The sequence below is a fragment of the Pieris napi genome, chromosome 3 (assembly GCF_905475465.1).
Source record: "Pieris napi chromosome 3, ilPieNapi1.2, whole genome shotgun sequence".
NCBI classification, from domain to species: Eukaryota; Metazoa; Arthropoda; class Insecta; order Lepidoptera; family Pieridae; genus Pieris; species Pieris napi.
The window spans coordinates 3,220,493-3,246,932 of record NC_062236.1 but is presented as its reverse complement, the minus strand read 5'-3'; the positions used below and the strand labels follow the sequence as shown (position 1 = coordinate 3,246,932).

The window sequence follows — 26,440 nt, the reverse complement described above, 5'->3', positions numbered from 1 at the left end:
TTTGCGATCCTCTTAGAAGCTTTGTGTGCTCAGCAAGACGAAACGGTACTTCACTACGGGCTATCGCTTGCAACTGTATAAAGCGTAAATTCGGCCCCAGATGGAGTACGGTTCTCACCTCTGGGCGGGTGTCCTCAGTACCAGCTCCTACCCACTTTACCGTATTTAACGAATAGCGGTTCGAATCGTCGATAACCAATCCCTTTCCGAGCCGCTTGATCCCTTGGCGTAGCGTAGAGATGTGGGGTATCTCTGCATCTTCTACCGGATTTTACCATGGAGAGTGTTTAGAGAATTTAATTGGATTAAGCAGCGGAGTTTCATCATTCGGACGTCATGGCAGAATACGAAATACCACCCGTATCACATCGACGTCCGTCGTTACACAACTGAGAGTTTTTGAGGCAGTTTTTTCCGCGCCAATTTTCCTTAGGGTTTAAGAAAAGAGTGTACCAATTTTTAAAAGTCCGGAAACGCACTTGCGATCCTTCTGGTAAAGTCAGTGTACATGGGCGGCGGCGTCACTTAACATCAGGTGAGCCTCCTGCCCGTTTGCCCCCTCTAATATAAACAATTTTTAATTTTAAGCAAGTGAAATAAAAAAATTATAAATAAAAGAGTTAAGAATTGTGGCTTCTATAAATGGCGAAGTTACTTTTTGGTCTTGTTTAATAGTCTATGGTTATGATTATATATAGTCTGGCTCATCTAGATATTATACTCTAGTCTGTGGTCGATTGTGTTGGAAGAGCAGCCATCTTGAATTTTATTTTGTAATGGAAAATGGAAAAAAGAATAACTTCTAATTAGATGTGAATGCATGTTTTTGTTATAACAAGAAAAGATAAATTTGAAGTAAATTTTTGCCAATTAAATCCATTTTCATTACATATAGTTTTATATAATAATATTTAAATCATTCTAAATATAAAAAGTTACCAATAAAACAAATCAGCTGTTATCCGTCAATCGATGTCAACAAAATTACATAATTTTGTTTAGAAAAACAGTGAAGTTTTTATTATTGGTGTCATTATTTTGAAATTGGTAAAAATGTATTTTGAAATGAATTTGTGTGTTCACAAATTGTTGTGTTAAACTTAAAGAAAAACCCTTAAAGTTAGTCTAATGAGTGTCTTTTATATAATGTAGGGCAATATAATTAGTTATGGATCGCAATAAGATAATAGAAAGCGGTGGATTTTATTTTATTCACAATTTTGATTCTGGAAATCTCGGGCATGTTGAACGGGTTCCGACGGAACTTATTTGTAAGTACTTATTATATTTAATAAGATTAAAAAAAACATTTAATCAATTTTATAATATCTGAACAGCTCCAACAATAAATCTCAAAACAAACACATCTGAAACTCCAGATTATGAGTTCAACATTTGGACAAGACCTGATTGTGCTGGTACAGAGTTTGAGAATGGAAACCGAACCTGGTTTTACTTTGGTATTCAGGCAGCAGAACCAAATGTTCAGGTAACAAACTACTGCTTATTTTAAGTAAATAGTTTCTTTTCGTATGAAAAATTTAATCAATTTTTATGTAGGTGCGTTTAAACATTATAAATTTAAACAAGCAAGGAAAGATGTACAATCAAGGAATGGCTCCTGTGACTAGAACACTGCCTGGAAAGCCACAGTGGGAGAGAATAAGAGATCGTCCAGTTCATTCTGTAAGCATTTTTTGGTACTTACGTATAAACGCCACCGCGGCAAAAATTCTGGTAAAGATTTAGAAATCCGTCGCCCGAATTTTATGATATTGATTATTTATTACCAAACAGAATATTTGCCGCGTTGGCGTTAATACGTAAGTACCCACTTTTTTTATTCTCATCTGATTTTCTTAAAACAAGAATATACTATCTTTAGTACCATCCCATTTCACGAATATGGTGTTTATATTTACAATTAAGTTGAATCTACATTTAAATAGGACAATATTTTTAAATATCTGTAATATTACATGTTATTATATATGTGTTTCAGACGGATGATAATACTTTCACACTAAGCTTCAAGTACAGAACCAGTGAGAATCCAAAAGCTACAACATTCTTTGCTTTTACATATCCATTCTCTTTTGCGGAATTACAGATAGCATTAAATTCAATCGATCTTAAAATGTTGCCATTACCCCTTGCACAGTCACCAGATGACATATACTACTATAGAGAATGTCTTATTTATTCTCTTGAAGGTAATTGAGGACAATATTTTATTTCTATTTTTAGATTTATTCTTATATGTTTAGATTTCAATAAGAATAAATATTCTGATCTACATATTTACTAATAAGATTTTGTCTCTGTTCCTTCATATAATATTTAAAAATCCAATTATTTATAGGTAGACGCGTTGATTTGTTAACTATATCTTCACATCATGGTATCACAACAGAAAAAGAACATAGACTCAAAAATCTATTTCCTGATAATCAAGAGAGACCATTCAAATTTCAGAACAAAAAGGTTAGTATATTATATCTAATCAGGCATTTTACCTATGTTTCAAATTGTGAGACTACAAAATAATATTGACTAAATTAATCAATATACATAAATATATGTAAGCAATTATAACAAGGCTTTTTTTCTTGTGTCTTTTTTTATGACTTAAAACTTTGTCATTTTAAATTTGCCTCTCCGTCTACACGGTCTTTAAGATTTACATTAAAATAATATAATAAAACTAGCTGACCCGGCAAACGTAGTTTTGCCATGTACCTATATTATTTCTAGGAAACATTTTTTAGTTCAATAATTTTTTTTTTTTTTTTAAAATAGGTGTTAATCGTAGTGGGGTGAAAATTTAGGAACAAAAAAAAATTTCGTCCAAAATATTAAAAATCAAATGTTAGGGGTGGACAACCTTTATCACTTAGGGGTATGAAAAATAGAAAGTAGCCGATTCTCAGACCTACTGAATATGCATATAAAATTTGATAAAAATCGATCAAGTCGTTTCGGAGGAGTAGGTGCGGTAACTAACATTGTGACACGAGAATTTTATATATGTATAAGGTTAATTATAATAAATTCAGCATTGTGAAATCAACTGTCTAGTATACGATACTAATTGCGACTCGTTTATTTCATTGTTATAAAATTTTTGATTTTGAAAAATTTTCTAAATACAGTTAAGTGTTTAAAATTTAAAGTTGAGTTAAACGCACTGAAATTTCGAAATATGTAATTTATCCTATTTGTTCCAACGGCCATCAATTTATTGAGAAAATTTAACTATAACCAAATACTGTCATGATATTTTAAATGAATTTATTTTATACTAGCCGATCCGGCAAACGTCGTTTTGCCATGTATATCATTTATAATAAAAAAATAGGGGTTGATCGTAGAGGGTTGAAAATTAGGGGTTGTATGTATTTTTTAATTCTGTAACATAAAAAAAATAAAAAATAAAATTTTATCTATAAATAAAAAAATAAAAATTAGGGGTGGACTACCCTTAACATCTGGCGGGCTGATTTGTGAATCTAAACCATTCCCAGATCCCCTTGAACACACACAAAAAATTTCATCAAAATCGGTCCAGTCGTTTAGGAGGAGTTCAGTCACATACACACGCACACAAGAAATATATATATTAAGATAAAGCGTGCACATTATTTCTAGGTAATATTCATGTCCGCCCGTGTGCATCCCGGTGAGACGCCTTCTAGTTTCGTTTTCAACGGATTTCTGAACCTTTTACTAACCCGAAATGATCCCATAGCCATACAATTGAGAAAGCTATATGTTTTTAAAATGATTCCATTTTTGAATCCCGACGGTGTTGCCAGAGGTCATTATAGAACTGATACAAGGGGAGTCAATTTAAATAGAGTGTATTTAAATCCGTCATTGGTACATCATCCCACTGTGTATGCGTCGCGATCGTTAATAAGGTATGTACATTATTTATTAATGTCTCCTATAAAAAAAAAAAAGTTTTATTTAAATAAAATAAAACTTCTATTTTTAACTATATATAATGATTTATGTTATTTGTTTTTCCCTAATAAGTAATATTTTGTTTATTAGTTTTGCAATAACCACATAAGTTTTATTACGCAATTCCTTCTTAATCTCAAACTATTTATTTGAATATATAAGAATATAGAATATAATAACTAATTTTCACAGATATTATCATTACGGTTATGAAAAGGAAGAAGATGCTCTTGATGACCTCAAAAGTATCGCCTCAAGGAGTATTGGGAATATTAGTGAAAGCGCGGAGGTTTGTTATTTCGATAAAAATATTGTTTTTAAATTATGTTATCTTCAATTTTGAACTATTAAAACGATTTAGGAGGTTTACATGGTTAATCTCCAATATTATGTAGAATAACGTGTTTTCGTAAAAAAAGATTAACGTGACGGAATTACAAATAATTTTGACAATTCGCGAGTTCAACTGGATCGAAGGGGTAGACGTATCTGTGAAACATAGTCCAAGATCTGTAAACTTAGTCTAAAATCTTTACTGCTATCTTTTTTTGTCTTTTCCAGTTCATAGACACAAAAAAGAAGAAAAACCCAATAAAGGGCAGCGATTACAAACGTGAAAAGACATCGTCAGCGAAATCCCTTTCGCGGAATAAATCGTCTATGACCATCAAACGAGCCTCCAATGAAGACTCAAAGGATGCCCAATCTCTTACAGGAGAGGCTTCTCATTTAGCGGATCAGGTAAGAAATTAAAGTATTTTATTTATTACAGCTAACTATAAATATATATTGTTATACAATTACTATAAATATAGCCAAGATTACACATATAAAAAAGTGAGAAACATAAAATAATCTAGGTTTAAAACATTTTTTATTATATTAGTAGCTATCACGAATATGAAATTTTGTTTATTGCAAAATCACTGGTATGCAGGCAATGTAAGAAGAGCAAAAAACTGTTACATGGTCTTCTTAAAAATAGCTTATTTACAAAGAGTTGTTTGTAAATACTTGCATTTCTTAGTTTGGCGTGGCCCCAATATACCGTACCGTAAAAATATACACTTTATTTTGTGAAATATACATAAATACCTATTTGAACCATCGTAATGCCATCTTTACCAATCACAAGATTTTTAATAGTCCCTTAAAGACCTTATAGCTTAATCTACCAAATCGTTAGTTTACGCGAGTATGTAAATACAACTTCTAAACTGATTCAAGCATGAATTTATTAAATTTTCCCATAATTTATTGTAATATTAACATTTACATTTTAACATTTACATACATATACTATCGTTAGAATAAGAAAGAGTGTTTCAATTTATCTGTTATCCAAATAAAAGGTTTTATTATAATTTATTTCCTTAATTCGACGATTTGAGTAAACCACTCGAAGTTTCGAGTTATCTATTAACTTGAAGGATGTTTTGGCTTTTATTAATCTATTCACTATACCGCGAAAAATGTAAACCCGTAAGGAAGGTCGTTTATCTAAAAATACACCTAATAGCCTCCTCTCATGTGGAAATATAATTAGAATGATAAAGGCGATAACGTAATGATTATTAAATATAACAGGTCGATTTTGTTACGCTATGAACATGAGATAACAGATTACAATACTGAACCTAGCTTGTTTGCGAGAAATATTTTATGCTAATTATTAAGTTTTACTTAAAAAAATCATAAATCAGCTTTTTTTCTTTGTATCGCCCATACACATTATGTGACAAGTATGTTGACCAACGACCAGCTTTTTTTTATGTAATAGGAGGAAAACGGAAGGAAGCTCATGAAGCTGATGTTGAGTGATACCACCGCCCATGGACACTGACATTGCCAGAAGGCTCGCGAGTGCTTTGCTGGCCTTTTAAGAATTGGTACGCTCATTTTTTGAAGGACCCTAATTGGTTCGGAAATACTTCAGCTGGTTCCACATAGTGATGGTGCGCGGCAAATACTGCCTTTAGAAACGCTCAGTTGTGGGAATCTAGAACTTCTTTGCTGCGTTCGTTAATTGTCATTTCATCTCTCTTTCGATATGTCTCGATTATAAGTTTTGTGTATTTAATGTTTTTGGATCATATATTTTAATTACACAGTCAGAGACTAGAAGACTAAAGATAGAAAACAATAAAACAGTCCGATTCTTGTGATTCATTAACTGTGCAACGTGTATTGAATGATTAAGTTAACGTTGTGCATTTTTGATATTTTGGAATGGTTAGGGAATAATTTTGCACGAATTGCTTTAATTATCAGTATAAAAGTACTATCATTTGTGTGGTAGAATACAATATTTATTTATTGCGCTATCGTACACAAACATGACAATTTATATTACATTAAATACGCCGCGTCAGCTGTCTACTCTCCATCCATGTTTTTTAGTCGCGTCAGTCTGACCAAATCGTTAATAATAAAGCTTTAGACGTTTCGCAAAATTAAATCTTGATGTATTGACGTAAGGTACAATTATTCCACATGCATCAATGTATCTGAGGAAAGAGACAAATGAATTAAAACCGTAACTATATAGCACGAAGGTTCATAATCCTTTAAAAAAACATCCGTCTTACGAATTTATCCTGACGCAAGTTTAACATTTTTTACACATTCCAAAAAAGTGTACAACGCCGCTGAAGAAGTTTTCACTTCAAAAATATTTTTGTTTGTGAGACTAAAGTTCTTGACTAAACATGTTCTTTTATGGCCCAACTGGCTGATATCTGCGTTTATTTCATAAGATAAACATTTATGTTCTGTTGACCTTTGCTTATATTTTATTATTAAATTTTTAACCAGGTCCACGATATGAAACTCCAAGAAATGCCATCTCAAACGAACGACGAATCCACTGTCGAATCTGGCAACTTAGAGGAGACGTCATCGCTCCTCAATGACAACGTATTGAGATCGTGCTTGGGATCAACCGTTCACTTGAGTACGAGTGAGGAACTCAAAATAAACGGAGGGAATCTTTTGAGACCTCTTCGCGAAACCTTGAAGAATAGTATAAGCCTTCTAATGGAGTCTAGTTCATCTGTCACTGGGTAAGCAGAATTTGTAAAAAATATATTCTATATTTTAGTCTCTTGTAATAACCCAGATTTCTCATTGTTTAGAAATAAAAAAAAAGTAATAATTCATTATTTGAAAAAATATGGTAATACATAGATGGTATTAGCTGATTTTTAACTAAGTACAGTCAAAATCTGTTATAACGACATCGAAGGGACTACTCATATTTGGTCGTAAAAACCGATAGTCGTAACAGCCGATGACGTTTGATGAACCTAATACAATACAATTCAGCCGGGACCTTTGATTTTGGTCAATATAACCTGTATGTTGTTCTAAACGATGTCGTCGTAAACGGTTTTTATTATTATTGCATTATTATATAAATACTGTGATTTTGGACGAGAATGTTGCAAATATCATGGACTGCAAAAAGAACCAAGTCAATTCTCAACCATCAGATCACCACAAGACTGTCAACTATCATTTACAAACGGGTGCCTTTGGCCATATTGCCAGGAGGGAGAAGTCAGGGTCGCCTAACCGTGGGTTTGACCAAGACAATTATGGGTTTCAACTCCCCATGAGACAAGCTGAGTATACAGTGGTGTGGAGGCAGCAAGGCGACGTATCGCTTAGGGCTTTTCAAAACAGGCACGACTTTCAGTAAAGGAGACTACGAAGAAAATAATAATAATAATATTATCAAATTAATATAAATTACAATGTTTCACTCGAATAATCATTAAAAGAAGCCCCTTGAAGAATTTTTAAATGGATTTGGAAAATGATTATAAGTCTAACGCCATACAATAAGTGCTTTTCTCAAATAGTTCACGATAAATCTTTGGCATAACAAATCATGTATTGTAAAGCAATATTGTAATAGTTGATTATGCCTTAAATTTATTAAAAATGACACATATTTTAAAAAAATAGTATATATTTTCCGCTAATTTTCAGTACCTATTGGGACGACATCACGGAGATCATGTAATTGTGTGTTTTGTGTAATATTATAAACGCAAAAGTTTGAAAGAAATAAACTCGTTTTCCAAAATCTTCTGAACGTAGTATATGTATTAAGCTATTATCAAAATCAAAACTTGCAAGTTATCTTTACTACAAAAAGAAAAATTTTATTTGGGTACTAAGAATTCTTGATTTGTTATATACCTTATGGACGTTCCCGCTGCCATTCGAGTTATTTATTTATGAGTATATAATCTCCACAGCGACAGCGCAGAGGCCAAAGAAGCCAGACTTGCGAAGATCAAAATGGGTTGGTGCGAAGAATGCCAACGCGCTGTAAGTCGTTTGGAAGATACAATGCCGGGTATCGCTAATATGGTGCCGGGGTATAGCGCTATGGTACGTACACTTTACGTACTGTATTCTAAAAAACTTTTTAAATTTCAATATTGGTTTATTCAAGCAAATCTTATAGGAATCTCCAGCTTTTTTATCTGTATTTCTACCATCTAGACTTGATACCGCAAGATTGTTTCATTATTACTTGATTTGCAATGTCGTCTTAGTTACTTTGTGTTTAGGTGTTATGCACAAAAATCTAATATGAAAGTAGTATCTATAGGAAACGCCTGTTTTAAAAACTAAAAAGTTTTGGTTTGAAAGACACAGGTGGCTGACGATTAACAGACGTAGAAATGTGTCTACCCTAGTGATTATCATCGAGGATCGGTATAACCCTTGAGAGTCTTTGCCTGATAATTCTGTATCAGTTTTATCGATTTTTATTCTATAGATAGGTATATAGTATTCAATGCCTGTAACATAATTTTGTGGAGTCGCTGAGTATTACTTTCATATGTCAAATCCTATATGTTTTTTACAAACGGGACTGATATGAGAGCAAAATACCCTCTTTTAAAATCTTATCGTAAGACTTGCTGGTTTCTCTTATTTTCCTTCACCTCGATTCACAATGAGAGTTCGAACACACGGCTAACACTCCTCATTATTACATTATATTGGTATTTTCAAAACAGATATTGGCCGATACTCCAAAGTACACCTCCATAGATGAATATCGCGAACATCAGAGGCAGCAAGTTGACGCGCAAGAGAGAAAAGTGCGTAAAATGCGAATTTCATGATGCATATTCTTATACTTTCGTAATTTTAGTTCACCCTAGATATAACCAATTACTTATGAAATCAATTTAAAAAAAGGGTGCGTGTACTTATGTACGCGCGTAAGAAATTATATACTTCTTTGGCATTATTAAAAATAGTTTTTGATTGCATGCTAATAAATAATTACAATGATATAATCAAATACTGGAAAAGGAGCCAATAATGTTCAGTTTACATTTGAAAAATTAAAAAAAATATATTTATTATTATTCTCTTACATTAAGTGTAACATAAATTATATTATTATTCGAATGTTGTTTTAAAATTATGTCCAATGCCGTAGCATCTTCCGTGGGCAACTTCATTCTGTTAATTTTGTGTCACGGTGCGCGCGCATCGTAAAATTTCACTCTCATAAATTTTTCATAACGCGCCTAAAGAAGTATAACTTCAAAAATATATATTTATTTTAGTGTTCTTTATAGACTGTCTGGCTCAGTTGTGTTTTTAATATAAGATAATCTTGATTTCTCATACTATTTCTTGCATATTGTTATTGTATTGTATATATTGTATGCTATATCCTTTACATAATTAATTAATTGGGAAAAGAACAGAGAGATCACTGAATAAATTCAAAACTCTCGTTAATCGTAAATTAACCTATAAAGCTTTTTATAAATTTGACGATTATCGAAATGATCCTAATCCTTGGGATTGATTTTCTCCTGTTCAAATAATTTGTATGACTCAAAACTTGGTGATTAAAAAGAGTGGCGGAGAGTTTCTTGACAGTTCTTCTTGCCCGCTCTACTTAACTTGCGAACTGATAGTAAATGTAACTTTAGAATTAATTTAACGTCTTTTCTGTTGACGTTCATAAGTGTACTTGGTTACCTATATGAATGAAGTTATTTTGATTTTTAGTTTAACAGAGAGCGAGAGCAGAATATACCTAATATTTTGCTAAATTCGTACGTTCCCTGGTGCTAATACAATATCAATCCACACACTCGTATGACTCTATTAATAAAAATCTAAATATTTTGGAATATTTGATCAGTGTTATAAATTCCCATACTTGATGTACACGACATTTACAGCCTTGTAAAAATGGTAGAAATCAATATTATAATAAAATTTTAATCGTTTTAGTTGCAGGATACAGAGAATCCAGGTGACGACGCTACGGTGTACTTCTGTACCAATTGCTTCAAAAGATATGTCTTCTCGGAGTATAATGAGGAGATTGTGAGTGTATTTTAAGTTTAATGTTTTATTTAATTTGATTATAGTATTTATTTTTCTATTTGCACTAAAATGTTATGCTTATGAACGTAAAATAATATTAAGCTATTGCATAGATTTTATCGCGGGCTTTGAGCGCGGCGACAGAATGAAGAAATTCCGTAACGAAAAAAACTTAAACACACGATGACGTAATATAGGTGCGGCAAATACGCGTTAGAATAGGACAGAACGCCTACTGCGCATTCCCATCTCTCTTATGAGATCGGTGACGTAGCGTGAGCGCGGCCGGTGCAGACGGTACGCGTTATAGTGTGACAGACTATATAGGCGTTTTAGTCTGAGTCTGGTAGAGTGGTAGATTGAAATAATATTAAAGAAAAACAAATACTGCATAAATAAATTATTATAACTGTATAAGTTGATAAAAAATGCTATGCAATAGCTTAACCGCGGCAGTCGCCGAGTGCCACACGTTTTTTTTTATAGTAGCCATTATTTTACAAAAGCTAGATGCGATTGAAATCAAGGCGGTACCTTAAAATATCTTCCGATTTCTCATATGATAAAAAATAGAGAGTAAAGATTGGAACACTTTTTGGACAAATCGTAGAGTCACTTATGGCGGCCCACAAGGAAGTGTTCGTGGTCCGACCTTATTTCTAATATATATTAACAATTTAGTATTGCATAACATTTTAATCCTATTGGTGATCTTTACAGAAACTATCAGAACCCTTATCGTGCACTAGTTTGGGTGTGAGTGTGTGCGTGGGCGACAGTGGCGATGTGTGCGCGTCTCTAAAGCCTTTGCCTAACACCGATGACGTCATTATTTCGGTAAGTATATCATGTTGTCAGCATGCGTAATTGTTCGTTGAAAAGATAATGATTTAGATCACGAAATTAGGATAAATACATGTTATACCAAAAAATTTACAACGGGAAAATAAATGTATCATAGTTTTCGAAAAACAAATGCACGAGTAAATAGCTGTAATAATTTGAATTTGGAATTCCTTAACAAAGAGGAGATATTTGAGGTCAAAGTGGCCAGTACGACAAAACGCCAAGGACTGTAAGGACCTAATATATAAAATATTAAAATTGTTCTATCCCAATACGATCAGCGAAATCAAAATTTCATTAATTGTAATTGTGGTTAATTGATTAAATTCTACTTTTGGCTGACACCAGATAACCCAGAATTTCTGCTTAAATAATGAATCGAATTTGGTTTCTTGGTTTTATTTGAAGCACCGAGTGAATGCCCCCCTCCCCCCTCGCATTATTCAACTTCTGCTTAACATAAAAGCCCAATTATACAACACTATATATTTCACAGGAGCCACCAAAGGAGAAGCCCAAGTCTCCGTTGAAATCGATTAAGAAGAAAACTCAACCAGTGCCTCCAACAGCAGTTACCAAGCCGTCTTATAAGGAGCCTGATAGCGGACTATACCTATACATCGACTTACATGGGCATGCGTCTAAAAAAGGTATACTAATAAACTTAATTTGTTTGTTATTAATATATTTAATTGCGATAAGAGAACATACTGGTTCCAATTAAAAATTGTTTGTCGATGGCTAGTCTTAGATGATATTGTATGCAATTTATTTATCACCTCGACGTCCGTCGAGTAAGTGGAATAAGCTGCCAACTGAAGTATTTCCGAACTACTTCGACTTTTCCTTCTAAAAAATAGCGTAAAAATTCTTTAACGGCCGGCTACGCACTTGCAAGGCTTCTGGCAATGTGAGTGTCTATGGACGGCGGTATCCCTTACCATCACCCTTACCTCCTTCACGTTTGCCTCCTATTAATTTTTTTTTTAAATGGCAAGTCGTATCTTTGTCCTTGTTTGACTTGACGCGTATATTTATTCTGTAAAAGATAACTGATAAAAGCAAAACTTCAATTACTTTTTACAGTAATCTCCAAATTTTAATGTCTGAAGAATTTCCTGTTTAAAGCTCAGCCTCATTGTTTCATTATTACTGTAATTATATTGCTTTATATTAAGGTGTATGTACATTGTACACAAATGTAATTTTGTATCACTCTTTCACTCTATCTGTAACGAAAATTTTGTGCCCAGGTGCCATTCCGATGTAAGGTTAGGAGATTAATTCTATCTCTTGCCATCAGGTATCTTCATGTATGGGAACCACTTTGAGGACGTGGACAGTTCCGTGGAGTGTATGCTGCTGCCTCGCATCATGTCTCTGAATAACCTACATTTCCACTTCTCCTCTTGCAACTTCACAGAACGAAATATGTATCTCAAGTTAGTTCAATTCATTTTTAATAATTATTTATTAATGTATAATCATTTAGTTAGTGTAGTGCAATGGTGAAACCGTTTTATAGTTCGAGCGGCGAGTACGCGTACTTCTGCTCGCTATCCCCGATTTTTGTACGTACTTAAAAATAAATAGGCGAATAAATTTGCGGTCAGGCACATACGAAATAGACAATACTGTTAATAAGATATTATGAAAGTTAAGATGTTTAGAGCAGTGTTGGCTTAGTGGTTTTAGCGTGTGACTCTTATCCCTGAGGTTGTAGGTTCCATCCCCGGCTGTGGACTTTCTTTCTATGTGCGCATTTTACATTCGCTCGAACGGTGAAGGAAAACATCTTGAGGAAACCTTCATGTCTTAGACCCAAAAAGTCAACAGTGTGTGTCAGGCACAGGAGGCTGATCACCTATTTGCTTATTAGATTGAAAAATGATCATGAAACAGATTCAGAAATCTGAGGCCTATCCCTAAAAAAGAGGTTGTAGCGCCACTGATTTTTTACTGTATAATATGTTATGCTTAGGGTCTGTTTCACAATGTTTGAATAAAGTACCAAATAGCTATGCATCACATAAATTATTTGGAAGATAAATTGTGCTATTTGACATTCATCGGACTCATAACTTATGATGTACTTTATGTGATAAATAGCGCTATCTGACAGTCGTGAAACGCAACAATAGGGTTTATCCTACCAATAAGTAATAAATAGCAAATTTTTAACTTATGTAGAACTTATCCGTACATTGTGAAACAGACCCTTAATATGAGAATGCTTCTGGTTGCATTCTTGAGGCGTAACTCCGACGATTTCGGTCATAACTAAGAAACCAACAACTAAATGTACAGCCTTTCTTAGACTTGGTAAATAAAATAATTCTCAACAGGGATCGCCGCGACGGTATGTCCCGCGAAGGCTCTGGTCGGGTTGCCGTCTTGAAAGCGACAGGCCTCGTCCGGTCCTACACCCTCGAGTGCAACTACAACACCGGCCGCCTGGTCAACGTTTTGCCCCCCGCTGTCAGAGACACCCCCCTCCCCACCGCCCCCCACGCCGGAATGCCCCCCAAGTACACGCCGCACATATTCGAAGAGGTAAACCCCTTCCAGGTACAATATTTTGCCTGCTACATGTGGACCAAACTTCAGTCGATGCTAAGAATCTAGGTACGTGGCAGATATGCCGGAACTAAATGCGTTTTAATTTTTTGGTCCTTCGATTCGGATTCCTTATTAATTTCTTTTATCGTTTTTGGTGTCTATTTTGACTAAAACAAGACATTTTATGAATCGGGAAGATCTTCTTAGTCAACTTTGTTAACGGTAACTAATATTTAATTTGAAGTTTTATTTTTAAATCACAAAAATTGCTTAAAAGGAAAAACAATTTCAATCAAATAATCGATTGCAGTTTGGTTCCGAAAACCTGCATATACGGTTTGTGTATAAAATAATCCTATGAACGGCATATGCAGATGTGAAAATAAGTAGAAAAGCAGACGTTTAATTCCCTAATTAGTGCCAAATATTTAGAAATGGCAATACATTTCAGATAAGGCTTCGTGCTAAGAATTGGGATGCGTTCGAAGAGATAGACCCAATGAAGGTACCACTTTCAAACAATATGTATTTAGATTCGGTAGAAATTTAAGCTTATGATTATGCTTCTTCTTGGGATGTCTCTTCAAATCGTCTCCATTTGCACGCCGCTGTAAAGTCACTATTCTATTGAATTATTCAGATGGTACTAGTTTTATTAAGGAATAATACGACTCATTGTATAGTGTGAAAGGCATAAACTTTACGACACTTTTGTCAAGGCGATGGCAGTTTATGACAGCTCAATTTTTTAGGTTATTTCACAATATTCTATTCGAATGTATGTACAATAAAAAGCTTTGAAAGGTCAGGTTAAGAAGGATAAATTATTTGAGGGAAGTAGTACGGAGCTTAATTTCAGTGTTCAGATCAGAGATAGAACTAAATCTAATACTGAAAGAGATATTATCGTATATGTTACCGCAACCACACCATCAAGCGAGTCTCAATGTAAAATTTTCTAAAATCAAATGACCTGTTAAAATATATTTAAATTTCTAGTTATTTTCCACAATTATAGTCATGGTGTTCCACAGGTTGGTCGATCGTTGGGATCGTCTATTCTAGATCTGACAGGACAACATCCGAATTCGCGTATACCTTGCTCCGAACATCGCACTCTGACCTCACTACGGGAATGGCTCCGATCGCACACGCGCACTATGCGACCGCAGGTACGTATACGCACACAAAATTCTAATGCAAATAATTGCACTCAAATGCATAACAAATGCGTAACAGCACGAAATAATAAGTGTTAATTCTTGTTTAAACCACCGTGTAAAATATATTTATTTTTTAATGTTATACAGTTATTTCCTTATTTCTTTCCTATTAATGTTCTCTTTTGTTTAAATGTTTAATATCTTTAAACTCGACGCTTTCTATTTCATATTATTATATTTTAAAACCTATCTTTGATTTTCAGTGTTAATTGGTCCCCAAATCTACTATTAAACTGCAGGTTCTTACTAAAAGTATGGTAAGAAGCTAAAGTGAGTGATGTGCCGTCCCGTCCGATATACTAACACCACGCACCCTTCTCTACTAAAATATAATTATTTGTCAAATTTTAATATCACTCGATCGTAACATTTGTTTCATTTTCAGCTGACAATGTCGCGACTTCGACCCAAGACGGCGTCACCCACGCGGGTCCCACTTTACGCCCGGTCTAAAGCCAAAGTTACCGAGGAACGAAAAGAAAACGCTTACGTGGGAGCCAAGACCGATTCGGAGAGACGACGCAGCCCCTCGGTTCTGGCCCAACGCTCCGGCCACGAAATCGTGATCAACATGAACATGAAGTACGGCAAAAAGAACGAACCGGTGAAGACCCCCTCGCGGACTCGGTACTTGACGGAGAACGAGCCGAAGTCCAAAGCGTTGTCCACTAAACGACGCAACGTACTCGCGATCAGAAAGCCCAGTACCAGCAAGACCCAAGTGGGCGGAGTGGTCAAAGTTAAGACGAACAGAAGATCTGCGGACGACGCCGAGAACAATCGCGCCTCTATAGTCTCTGCGAAGCTCAGCAAACGGAACTACGCCAGGTCCCTCCGCGGGGCCGTCACGAGATCCGCCAACCACTGTCGGGCGATGGCCTCCTCGTCTTCGGAGGATTTGATGAGTGGGACCTGGGAGGACGTAGCGGGCGGGACCGTCTTGGGGTCCCCGAGTGGGATGACCCACCCGGATTCCATGTCCATGGGATCCAAGCGCAGGTCCTTCCCTACCCCCTCCCCTTCCCGCCTCAAGAAAATCCGCTTAAAGACCGCTTTGTAGCGCAAGCCGCGTGCGAGGCCCGCCCTTCGCACATCGCCGACGCCGCTCTAACCGTATGTAGTGAATTTTTGAGTTATTTACATAATTTTATATTACCTATATTTTACATTTGTAAAAAACGCTAAATGTGCAATAATATTGAAATTAGGAATGTTTATGGTTTTCGTATCGCTTAGGTCTCTGTCGAGGAGTTTTTGTATTGTAACTAACGTTGTCTTTATTCTGATTAATATTAACAAGTATGACGATAAACAGACGTAGGGGACTATCATTACCGTTTCATACTAGGCGTTTAATAAATTTGATAGAAAAACAAAGTAAAAATTAGAAACCGCAACTAGAAATAAAAGTTAGAAAAGCGACATTGTATTGTTAAGAATTTCTCTAGAGCGGAATTAATTATAAAGAATTTAGTTGACGTATAAGTTTTGTCACGTCTAAATTGTAAATGTAACACACAAAAAAATTTTCTAAATTGATCACGTTCTATATGTATTTTTTAGATTCGAATTATAGTAAAGCACAAAAACATCAATTTTGTTAATAAATTTATGATAACAGCTGTTAGTCTGTGCTTACTTTTCATTGGAAATTGTATTTTTTTGACGTCTTATAAAAATTGTGTCACGTGGTTTTTCATTGCATAAATACTAGAAAATTGTTTACAAATGTATATCGATTATGAAACTCTAAAATCCCACCGTTGATTGTAGCTTTTCAGTTTGTTTTTATAATCGTTGTCACATACGTGTCATCGATATCCCGTATTAACTTAATTACCACGAAAAAGATTATATTATATCTATATATTATTGTGAGAACACGATTTTTGTCTAACCTGACACATTTAGATTTATTTTCTCTGAATATTGATCTCATGAAACAAATTACATTTTATTTTTATTTACAAAGATGAAATATTGTACAAATCATTGCTCGATTTTCATTTTTAAAGTTGATTAAAAATAGTAATTTATTGTCTGAAATAATAATATATTATGAGTAACAGCAACGTTTGTTTTATTAAAGGATTTTCCTACTGTAACTTTTTATTTTCAAGGGGACGCCTGGACCTGCATGAAGTATATCTGATTTATACGCGTTGCAGACCAAGAGCTAAGCTAAGTTAGTTTAGCTTAGCTCGCATAGCTGACGCAATTTTCCATACGTCTGTGCAGACCGCAAACTATGTGAACTAAGCTATGTGAGCTAACTAAAATATGCGAAGCTAAGTTAGTTGTGTATGCCGATGCGCAGCTACACGAGCTAAGCTAAGCCCCTCCCGCTGCCCCGCACACCCTTTGCACATACTACGCAACACTGACTGAGCTTTGGGTTAGCTGTTGGTGTGCACGCTATTTATTTCTAGCTTAGCTTAGCCTAGCTTGCTTGGCATAGCTTAGTTTAGCCTTGGCATAGCTTAGTTTTCGGTCTGCAACCCGCATTAGGAATATCAAATACAGTGGTAATCCGATAAACGTTTTACAGGACAGTGTCGAACTAGGTATTGGCAATTTTACAAGTCTTGTAAAAAAATCCGGCAAAAAATAGTTTCAATTACATGATTCTATACATCTGTTATATACCGATCTTGCCGTGGCTTTTAATGTCATAAATTGTTGATCCATTCTACGCCGAATCACTCGTTAAACTCCTGAAAGATTCATTACGCGGTCTAAAAACTCCTATTTCCCTTTTTCCTAAGTCGCTTCTGGGCTTGTGACATTACTACTGGTAGGATTACGTAATAAAAGAAAATAACGTAAATAGGTAATATATACAATGAATAAACAGTAAACTATGAACCCACGCTATCACATGTAGTCAAATTCTGACTATGCAATCTGATTCAAAACAATACCGACGCGTCGATTAATGGTGGCGCGTACAAGTTACGATCTACTCAATCATGCATTATTGTCGTTAGAAAACTTTGTTAAAAAATTCAATAATAATAGACACGTCGAATTACAGGAGATTAAACAGGGACAACCGCGGTTCCAGTGTAAGTAACCCGACATCTTGGTGTGGGCGCCATCACCTATTTCTATTACTTGACTATGACTATATACATATAATAAAACGTTCACGAATACGCTTACGCTACCTTTTAGTCTACGTTTAAAAAAAGACTTATGAGCCGGCATCTTATGTTTGCTTAACGACGCTGTTTACTTATAGCATGAATTATATTCAGCCTTCTACTACAACATTGAATACACTGTAGCTTTAACATAAATAGACCAAGTAACGCATGCGCAAAATGCTTCTAAATATCAATTTTTGATATACACATATTCTATACATACATAGTGTGCAGTGCCGGATAAAGCCAGCGCGGGGCCTGTAGCAAATTCTGCCTAGGGGCCCTTGGTTAGGCTTTAGGATTTAAATAGTTCGCCTGTTTCCTCGAGATACTTATAATCGATACTATATTAAAATCGATTAGAAAAGTACAATCTCGGCTACGTAAACTCGCAAAATAAATGTACACCTATATAAAAATAAAAATCTGAAGGGTACAAATAGTACGAGATCCCGCTGCAGGATTGGTGCGCTCATCGACTATTTGCTTAAAACCAAATTTTTATGTTTATTTATAATTAAGAGAATATATATTTACTAGGGTGCCTATCAAAATTTGGCCGCCATTATTTTTAATTAAATTATTTTTAATTGATTTTTGGTAAAAAATTTCGTTCATTTATTATTTAAATAAAATAACGTCTACATTATGGTAATTAATATGAAGATTCTAAAAAATCACGGGTGCCGTTGCGCACCTGGCCGCACCTCTTTGCAGCCAGGTGTAAACAGGTATGATTTCGATAAATTTATACGTTTATAACCTATTTTTATTAATTATATGTCAAATTGAAGCAAATTTTTTTCTATTAATTATCATATAAAGTTGCTTAATTAAATCTGGCCGCAAATAAGGGCTACTGGCTGTTAAAGATAATAAATATTTAAGGTAGAGTGAAAGAGAGTTAGCGCGTAACATCATTTGTCAGACGAGGACAGCGATTGTCGGCTGTGCGACGCTTTTAAGCCATTGCGCATGCGTCGAACGTTAGTGTTCTCAACCACCGGGGAGTAATAGAGACGACTTATAATAAATACTCCAAAAAATATGTAATTTTTTTCAAAATGACAATTTTAAAAATTGCAACAAAAAATTAATATTGATTTGATATATCGACGGTCTAGTTAGCAATTTGTCTAACTCCTTATTTTTTAGAGGGTGATTTTTTTAACATTTTGATGAAGTAATAATCCAATTACAAATTATTTGAATGATTCAAACTTAAATATTATATCTCTATTAGATATTAATGATATTAAATGGTTTTTTAAAATGATAATAAATTATGAAGTCATTGTTTTTTTCGTACAAATAAAAGATTCTCTAAAATGGAGTTAGATAATTTGCTAATTAGAACGTCGATATTTAATATTAATTTAAAAAATAAAACCAAGGTGAAGGAAAAGAAAATTTTATTGCGAAAGTATTATTGAAAATTTTATTAGATTTTATTCAAGTAATTAATTGTCTATTACATATTAATTAAACATTTAAGCAAATAAAAAAATAAAAAAAATAATCTTATAACTCTTATATTTCCGTAACTCTTATTTAAAAATCTGAATCATCGGAGCTATCACTTTCATCGCTACAAATATCAGAATCGTCGTTATCGGAAGCTTTGTTCGTGGATTCACATAGCACACTATTAACTTGCGTTGGAGTTGAGTCTCCCAGGAACCATGTTGGTTTTAAAAAACCACCTAGTACCAGCCAGCCATTATTTTCTGGGCTGAATTTGTTGCAATTTTTAAATTTGTCATTTTGAAAAAAAATACATATTTTTTGGAGTATTTATTATAAGTCGTCTCTATTACTCCTCGGTGGTTGAGAACACTAACGTTCGACGCATGCGCAATGGCTTAAAAGCGCCGCACAGCCGACAATCGCTGTCCTCGTCTGACAAATGATGTTACGCGCTAACTCTCTTTCACTCTACCTTAAATATTTATTATCTTTAACAGCCAGTAGCCCTTATTTGCGGCCAGATTTAATGAGGCAACTTTATATGATAATTAATAGAAAAAAATTAGCTTCAATTTGACATATAATTAATAAAAATAGGTTATAAACGTATAAATTTAACGAAATCATACCTGTTTACACCTGGCTGCAAAGAGGTGCGGCCAGGTGCGCAACGGCACCCGTAATTTTTTAGAATCTTCATATTAATTACCGTGATGTAGACGTTATTTTATTTAAATAATAAATGAATTTTTTTACCAAAAATCAATTAAAAATAATTTAATTAAAAATAATGGCGGCCAAATTTTGATAGGCACCCTAGTAAATATATATTCTCTTAATTATAAATAAACATAAAAATTTGGTTTTAAACAAATAGTCGATGAGCGCACCAATCCTGCAGCGGGATCTTAGACCAAAATAACATGCTAGTCTAAATATGTATATCGATTATAATTAAAATTTGAAAATTAACGTTAAAAAGATAAATACGTACTTATTTTTACTATTATACTTGACGAAGTCGAGTTTATTTTTATGTGGAAGTGAAGCATAGACTAAGCGCTTCGCGTTAAAGGTATGCAAGATATTTTACGCTACTATCTAAATTAATACTTTTTTTATAACGGTCAGCCAGGCGTTGGAGCGCGTGCCCCTAAGTTCGCGGGGCCCGTAGCATTTGCTACTCTTGCTATGTGGCTAATCCGGCATTGATAGTGTGACAGGCCCTTCTCAGCTTTAGTTAGACAAGGTCTTCAAAATGCTAAATGATCAATTAATTAAATTGGACCCAAATGTAAATCAAACACTAAGAAAAGTAGACTAAAAAGGGTTCAAATTTCAACTAATAGAATTGATGAACACCAATGTTTAATCAAGTTTTGACTCTCAAATTAATTCAGATTAAGATAACTTGTCTTTTCTTCCAAGATGAAGTTCATATAAATATGTATGTATACATAAAACTGAATCGTAAAATATGATGCCAAGTGCGAAACTGCTGGAGTAATTTAAACTCAGTAGATGTTTTATATTAATGAAGAAAAATTTGGAAAATATTACAAAAACTAATTGAAAAATTTAGTATGTATTTAGGTTTTTATTCCAGAAAAGCGAACAGTCTATGGGGTAAAATGGCAAAATGTTCCAGACTTTTGTATACAGCTACTAAAATCGTAGACTAAATAAATAAAATGTATTTAGGCAAAACATGGTTCATGGGGCAGCCGTAGGCCAGCACTAGGGAAATCTAGTGCAATAAATTCCACAATATGACAAAGTAGTGCAATGCTAACATTTTATGATTAAAGCTGTCTTTTAGTTAAAAAATAAAAAGGAAATATAAATGTATACCATTTTATTCCAGTATACAATTCGTAAACTTAAACTAGAGAATTACAATCGGCGACCACGTCTACCACCCTTCCTCCTGGTAGAGTCAGATGGCACTGGTGTGACGTCCTCAATGCGGCCAATCTTCATGTTTGAACGTGCCAGAGCTCTGAGAGCAGACTGTGCACCAGGTCCTGGGGTCTTGGTTTTGTTACCACCAGTGGCGCGGAGCTTAATATGTAGAGCTGTGATTCCAAGAAGTTTGCACTTTTCAGCAACATCCTGAAAGTAATGTCAAATAGATTACTACTGTTACTATCACAAATTTTAAGTAAATGCTTAAAAGGATTTTCTTCATCCTTAACCACCAAACAAGGTAAGTGGTATAATACATGTTTACACCATCAACAGCAGAATAACAACTGATGTGATGAAGAAGTTTATTACGCACTTCTTTAGAACATATACGTTTAGGTGATGCCAATACATGACTTTTCTAGGTTAAAAAGTTCATAACATTAATTTGGCTTCACTATTTACACAAACTTACTTGGGCGGCCAACATAGCGGCGTAAGGTGAAGCTTCATCACGGTCAGCCTTGACTTTCATGCCTCCAGTCACCCTGGCGATGGTTTCCCGGCCAGACAGGTCCGTAACGTGAACGAAGGTGTCATTGAAAGAAGCGAATATGTGTGCCACTCCAAAAACGGTCTCACCAGCCAAATGCTGAGGTCCAAGAGTTACTTGCACCTCTTCTTTTGCAACTTTGTTTTTTCTGGGGGCCATGACTTAGCCTGAAAACACAACACTTGTCAATCACTTTTTAACTCTTAAAAATCTTTGAAATCCCTTCCCTTACAATAAAAATGTTTTGTCTGTCGATTTAATATAATATTTAAATTCAAAATATTTGTATATTTATATAGATTTCCATTAAATAACTTGAAAAAAAGAGCCGAAAAATAAAAATACCTTTAGCATTAAAGCTATAAAACACTAAAAAGACAGATGGATGACAATGTGCCAATGTCAAAAATGATTCATGTTACATTTTGTCAGAAGTCAGAACTCACTAATGTCACTTTTATATGTCGAAAATAGCATAGAAAAAGCAAGCTTAGTTACAATTATCTTTAAGATTAGGTACTATTATCTGTAAATTATTTAGATTCCCTCATAATGGAGTTATTTCTTGGTTGTTTTTCCAAGTTTTCTTTGTACAGAATAAATTATTGTTATTTTTCATAGACAGCCAAAAAATTACAATGTTAAAATTACTTCGCGTAGACAAATATTGCACGAGATAGTAATAGTTTGACCTCATTAGTTTTGCTTTATTTACCATCGGTATGCAATAAAATCTCTAAAACGGCAGAACTTGGTTGGTCAGATCGGTTACGATTTTTTTATTTATTTACTAAATTCGTTGTGTTATTATTACATGATTTTTTTTATTGGCATACTTTTAAAAATATTAATAATCTTTGGAATTTGAAACATCCGTTAACGCCGGAAACACACTCACACTGTAATCTGTCTAATGTCTATGGTTTGCATGGAGTTACGTCAAATTTGCCAAGTTCCAACTTCCAAGTTAAATAAATTTATCTCTGTCCTAAATTAAGAAAATTTTACAATTTTTAACAAAACATATTGCATTAAACATTGCAATTTCAAACTGTTTAAAGTGTAGTATTAATTATCATAGTTAAATTGTTCAAATGTAAGTATTAAAATGACGTGTAATTTGTTTTAAGTTCCAACTACGCATGACGTTCTGTCATTCGCATTTCGCGTTACTCAATACCTAGGATCTTGGAAGTTAAATTAAACTACGATACCCTTGCCTGGAACTTTAGTATTTGCCTGAAATATTTGTAAAGTGATTGTCGTAAACTCATTTAACTTATGAACAAGGACCTAGTACCTTAATGCAAGTCATCATATTTGGATGGTCTTTGTGTTCCCTTAAAGAATAAATATAAAGTAAAAGGTGTAGACTTAACTGTGATATAATAAACATTAAAATTTATATTAAATTTCAGAGTCATAATGTTTATCTGGGATTGGTTCACTGGTGTACTTGGATTCTTGGGTAAGTGCATTTTGTTAATTTACATAATGCATTAAATATATTTATTATTTTCTTGATCTTGATGATCTGATCTTAATGAAGTAATATGAATTTTTTAAACATTATCCTTAATATAAATAAGATTAGTATGTAAACAAATTAATAATAATTAACCTTCTGTTATCTTTTGTAGGAATTGCTGTGTAATAATTATTTTATCACATAGGTTCTTTACTAATATTTGACTTGTATCAGAAAGTTAAATTAAAAATAATGGGATGTTAATTTAATACCTTATGTAAATTTTTAAATTAAACATCAACAAACACATATTGTTAAATCTTTAGAATGATTCCTTTTATATTAGTTTATCAAATGTTATAACTAAACAGGTCTCTACAAGAAATCTGGCAAGCTCCTGTTTTTGGGGCTGGATAATGCAGGCAAAACCACTTTGTTGCATATGTTAAAAGACGACAGACTAGCCCAGCATGTGCCTACATTACATCCAAGTAAGTAATCCACAAAATGTATTATGATCTAATGTAATCATATATTTATTTAAGCTGGAAATACCTTGAAGTAACCTTCACATTTATTAATAAGATGAGTTAAGGCTAATGTTTTTAATAAATTTTGTTTTATTTATATAATTTATTACCTAGGAAGTATTTGCTTTAATATATTAATTTGTTTTTTTATAATTTAGTTGTAATCTTATATATTATTGACCTTCATAATGAATTTGAATACTTACTTTAACACTTTCAAAATAAAAATAATCTCTATTTAGGTATATATAATCTTTCAGAGTGTTAAACTGAAAGTCTAGTCATTGATAGTAATAATGTTTTAAGAAATGTTGCCTGAATTTCTAATATTTTGTTATTCCATTTCATTTTATTATATTGACGTGGAAATTATTCTCCATTGTTGTATATGTCTAACTTAATATTAAACTGGTTACAGCATCAGAAGAGCTATCAATAGGCAACATGAGATTTACAACTTTTGACCTGGGGGGCCATGAACAAGCTAGGCGTGTGTGGCGGGATTATTTCCCTGCCGTAGATGCTATCGTTTTCCTTATTGATGTTTGTGACACACAGCGTTTTAAGGAGTCAAAAGACGAATTAGACTCGCTTCTCACTGATGAGACCCTCAGCAACTGTCCCATATTGATCCTCGGCAATAAAATAGATAAACATGGAGCTGCCAGTGAAGATGAACTTAGGCAGTTCTTCAAGTTATATCAGTTGACTACTGGAAAGGTGAATATATTTGTTTTTATATCTTGTGGCAATATGTATTTAAAAAGACTTATTTATATTTCCTTTGTGCCTTGTCATAAGAAGGAAGCTAGTAGAAGTATTTAATTATAGAGAAATCTATTATGTGTATTTTGCATGCATCTAAATTCATCATTTTTGTCATTGTTATTTAGTGCGAGTTATTTTCAACAGGGCAAAGTACCAAGAGCAGAGCTAGCAGGCCGTCCCCTAGAACTTTTCATGTGCTCAGTTCTGAAGCGCCAAGGCTATGGTGAAGGTTTCCGTTGGCTCGCCCAGTACATTGACTGAACACACCGCCCATGAGCGCTCGTTCACCTCGCCCACATGCCCATATGGGCGCTCACATCGGACATATGTTAAATACATTTAATTCGTCCTTTTTTGTTTTAATAAGCAATAGTTACATTAAACATTCAATAATTAAAAGTTAGGACAAATTTTCTCATCAATTAAAAGTTTTAAAAGTGTTGGTGTTTAGTTGCAGTCGGTAAATTCATTTCTATCATGAAAGAATCATAATTTTTAATCTAATATGTGGTATAATTGTTTACTATTTCTGTATTTTATAATAATAATATTGTTTAAGATTAGCCAATTTAAATAGGGGTTAATAATCACACGGGAAACTATGAAGACCTATAGTATAATGACATTAAATTTTCAGTTTTTGTATATGTTCCTGGAGATCTAATTTAATAATGCTATAAAAAAAATTATACACGACATAATGAGTTCAACAGACTTTAAAGTGCAAAGGTTTTGTTATTAAGATAACGAACGAACTTTGCGCATTTAAATTTTGTTTAAAAATAGTTTGATATGGCAAGTGTCAAAATTAATTCGAAAATCGCCACTGTTAAACAATTAAGCAGCCTTTACAACTTCAGTGTAAATTTTTGAATTGACTCAAATATAGTGTACAAGTGAGCGAGTGGACTTTAAAGCGGTTGGACTCTGTCCTAATGAAGCTTTTAGATAAATTTCTTTCTTATTTCTGGATTTTATGTCACGCGTATACAGTGACATTCAGTAAATTTTAACCGCATGACATAAATGCAGAAACCTACTTAATGGATTTTTTCCTGGTTTTTGAAACCATTCTAATAAGTATGGTGCAATTTTGCTTTTGTGTATAGTACCTAAGTATTGTGTCTGGCCTTTTATTTATTATGATTTGATACAGTTTAATATGTATTATCAGTCTCATTCCATTTGAGTGATACCTATCATGAAACATACATTGTTGTTTACAATGATTATTTTTGTAATATCAGTATAATTTTCAACGGAACGGCTGGTCTATGTATGTTGTACTTTTCTTTCTACCGTTAGACACGTTACGAACGAAGCACAACAGTAGATACTAACGAATATTCTACGAGAACTTAGTGTTACCATCACATGAAGATATTGATGAGTTCAAAGGATAGTTTTAAGTAGGATAGTCAATGGATTTGGTATTTTCAGAATCGATTTTCAAATTCTGTAATTATGGCTTTACTAATCACGACGGGCCGTTTCTAACAGTTTGTTGCGATCAACAACTGGTGTTCCAGATTTACTTAGGATTGTTCTTCGGTATATTATTTTTGCATTATAAGTTCAAAAAATGTTTGTAATAAAATTTTTATCAAACAAATTCAGTGTTTCATTTGAAT

The 26,440-nt window shown here is 33.7% G+C and overlaps 3 protein-coding genes across 14 annotated transcripts; 2 read left to right on the top strand and 1 right to left on the bottom strand.

Annotated features, from left to right (window-relative positions):
- The first annotated feature begins 716 nt into the window (after positions 1–716).
- LOC125063742 (cytosolic carboxypeptidase-like protein 5) lies at positions 717–17,044 on the top strand. 10 transcript variants are annotated; one of them, XM_047670331.1, is made up of 20 exons: positions 717–773; positions 1,153–1,271; positions 1,338–1,489; positions 1,561–1,686; positions 2,003–2,213; positions 2,363–2,484; positions 3,649–3,920; positions 4,159–4,255; positions 4,528–4,707; positions 6,781–7,028; positions 8,232–8,367; positions 9,006–9,089; positions 10,249–10,344; positions 11,065–11,181; positions 11,687–11,840; positions 12,494–12,632; positions 13,536–13,743; positions 14,201–14,254; positions 14,784–14,921; positions 15,358–17,044. In XM_047670331.1, the coding sequence occupies exons 2-20, from the start codon at positions 1,169–1,171 to the stop codon at positions 16,030–16,032; spliced, it is 3,312 nt and encodes a 1,103-aa protein (XP_047526287.1). In that variant the 5' UTR covers positions 717–773; positions 1,153–1,168; the 3' UTR covers positions 16,033–17,044. The 10 variants fall into 10 exon arrangements, 9 of the variants coding, with proteins under 9 accessions (XP_047526287.1, XP_047526291.1, XP_047526286.1 ...); XM_047670335.1 differs by having other exon boundaries at positions 718–812; positions 1,380–1,489; XM_047670330.1 differs by having other exon boundaries at positions 718–812.
- A 4,381-nt stretch (positions 17,045–21,425) lies between these two features.
- On the bottom strand, positions 21,426–22,518 carry LOC125063582 (40S ribosomal protein S14). The gene is made up of 3 exons (XM_047670087.1): positions 22,389–22,518; positions 21,966–22,210; positions 21,426–21,697 (listed from the first exon to the last, which is right to left on the bottom strand). Exons 2-3 carry the CDS (start codon positions 22,200–22,202, stop codon positions 21,479–21,481), a joined length of 456 nt encoding a protein of 151 aa, XP_047526043.1. The 5' UTR covers positions 22,203–22,210; positions 22,389–22,518; the 3' UTR covers positions 21,426–21,478.
- A 430-nt stretch (positions 22,519–22,948) lies between these two features.
- LOC125063463 (GTP-binding protein SAR1b) lies at positions 22,949–26,421 on the top strand. 3 transcript variants are annotated; one of them, XM_047669915.1, is made up of 5 exons: positions 22,949–23,139; positions 23,462–23,511; positions 23,883–24,002; positions 24,460–24,761; positions 24,954–26,421. In XM_047669915.1, exons 2-5 carry the CDS (start codon positions 23,469–23,471, stop codon positions 25,068–25,070), a joined length of 582 nt encoding a protein of 193 aa, XP_047525871.1. In that variant the 5' UTR covers positions 22,949–23,139; positions 23,462–23,468; the 3' UTR covers positions 25,071–26,421. The 3 variants fall into 3 exon arrangements, with proteins under 3 accessions (XP_047525871.1, XP_047525872.1, XP_047525873.1); XM_047669916.1 differs by lacking the exon at positions 22,949–23,139 and adding an exon at positions 23,219–23,298; XM_047669917.1 differs by lacking the exon at positions 22,949–23,139 and adding an exon at positions 23,331–23,349.
- The last annotated feature ends 19 nt before the right edge of the window (positions 26,422–26,440 follow it).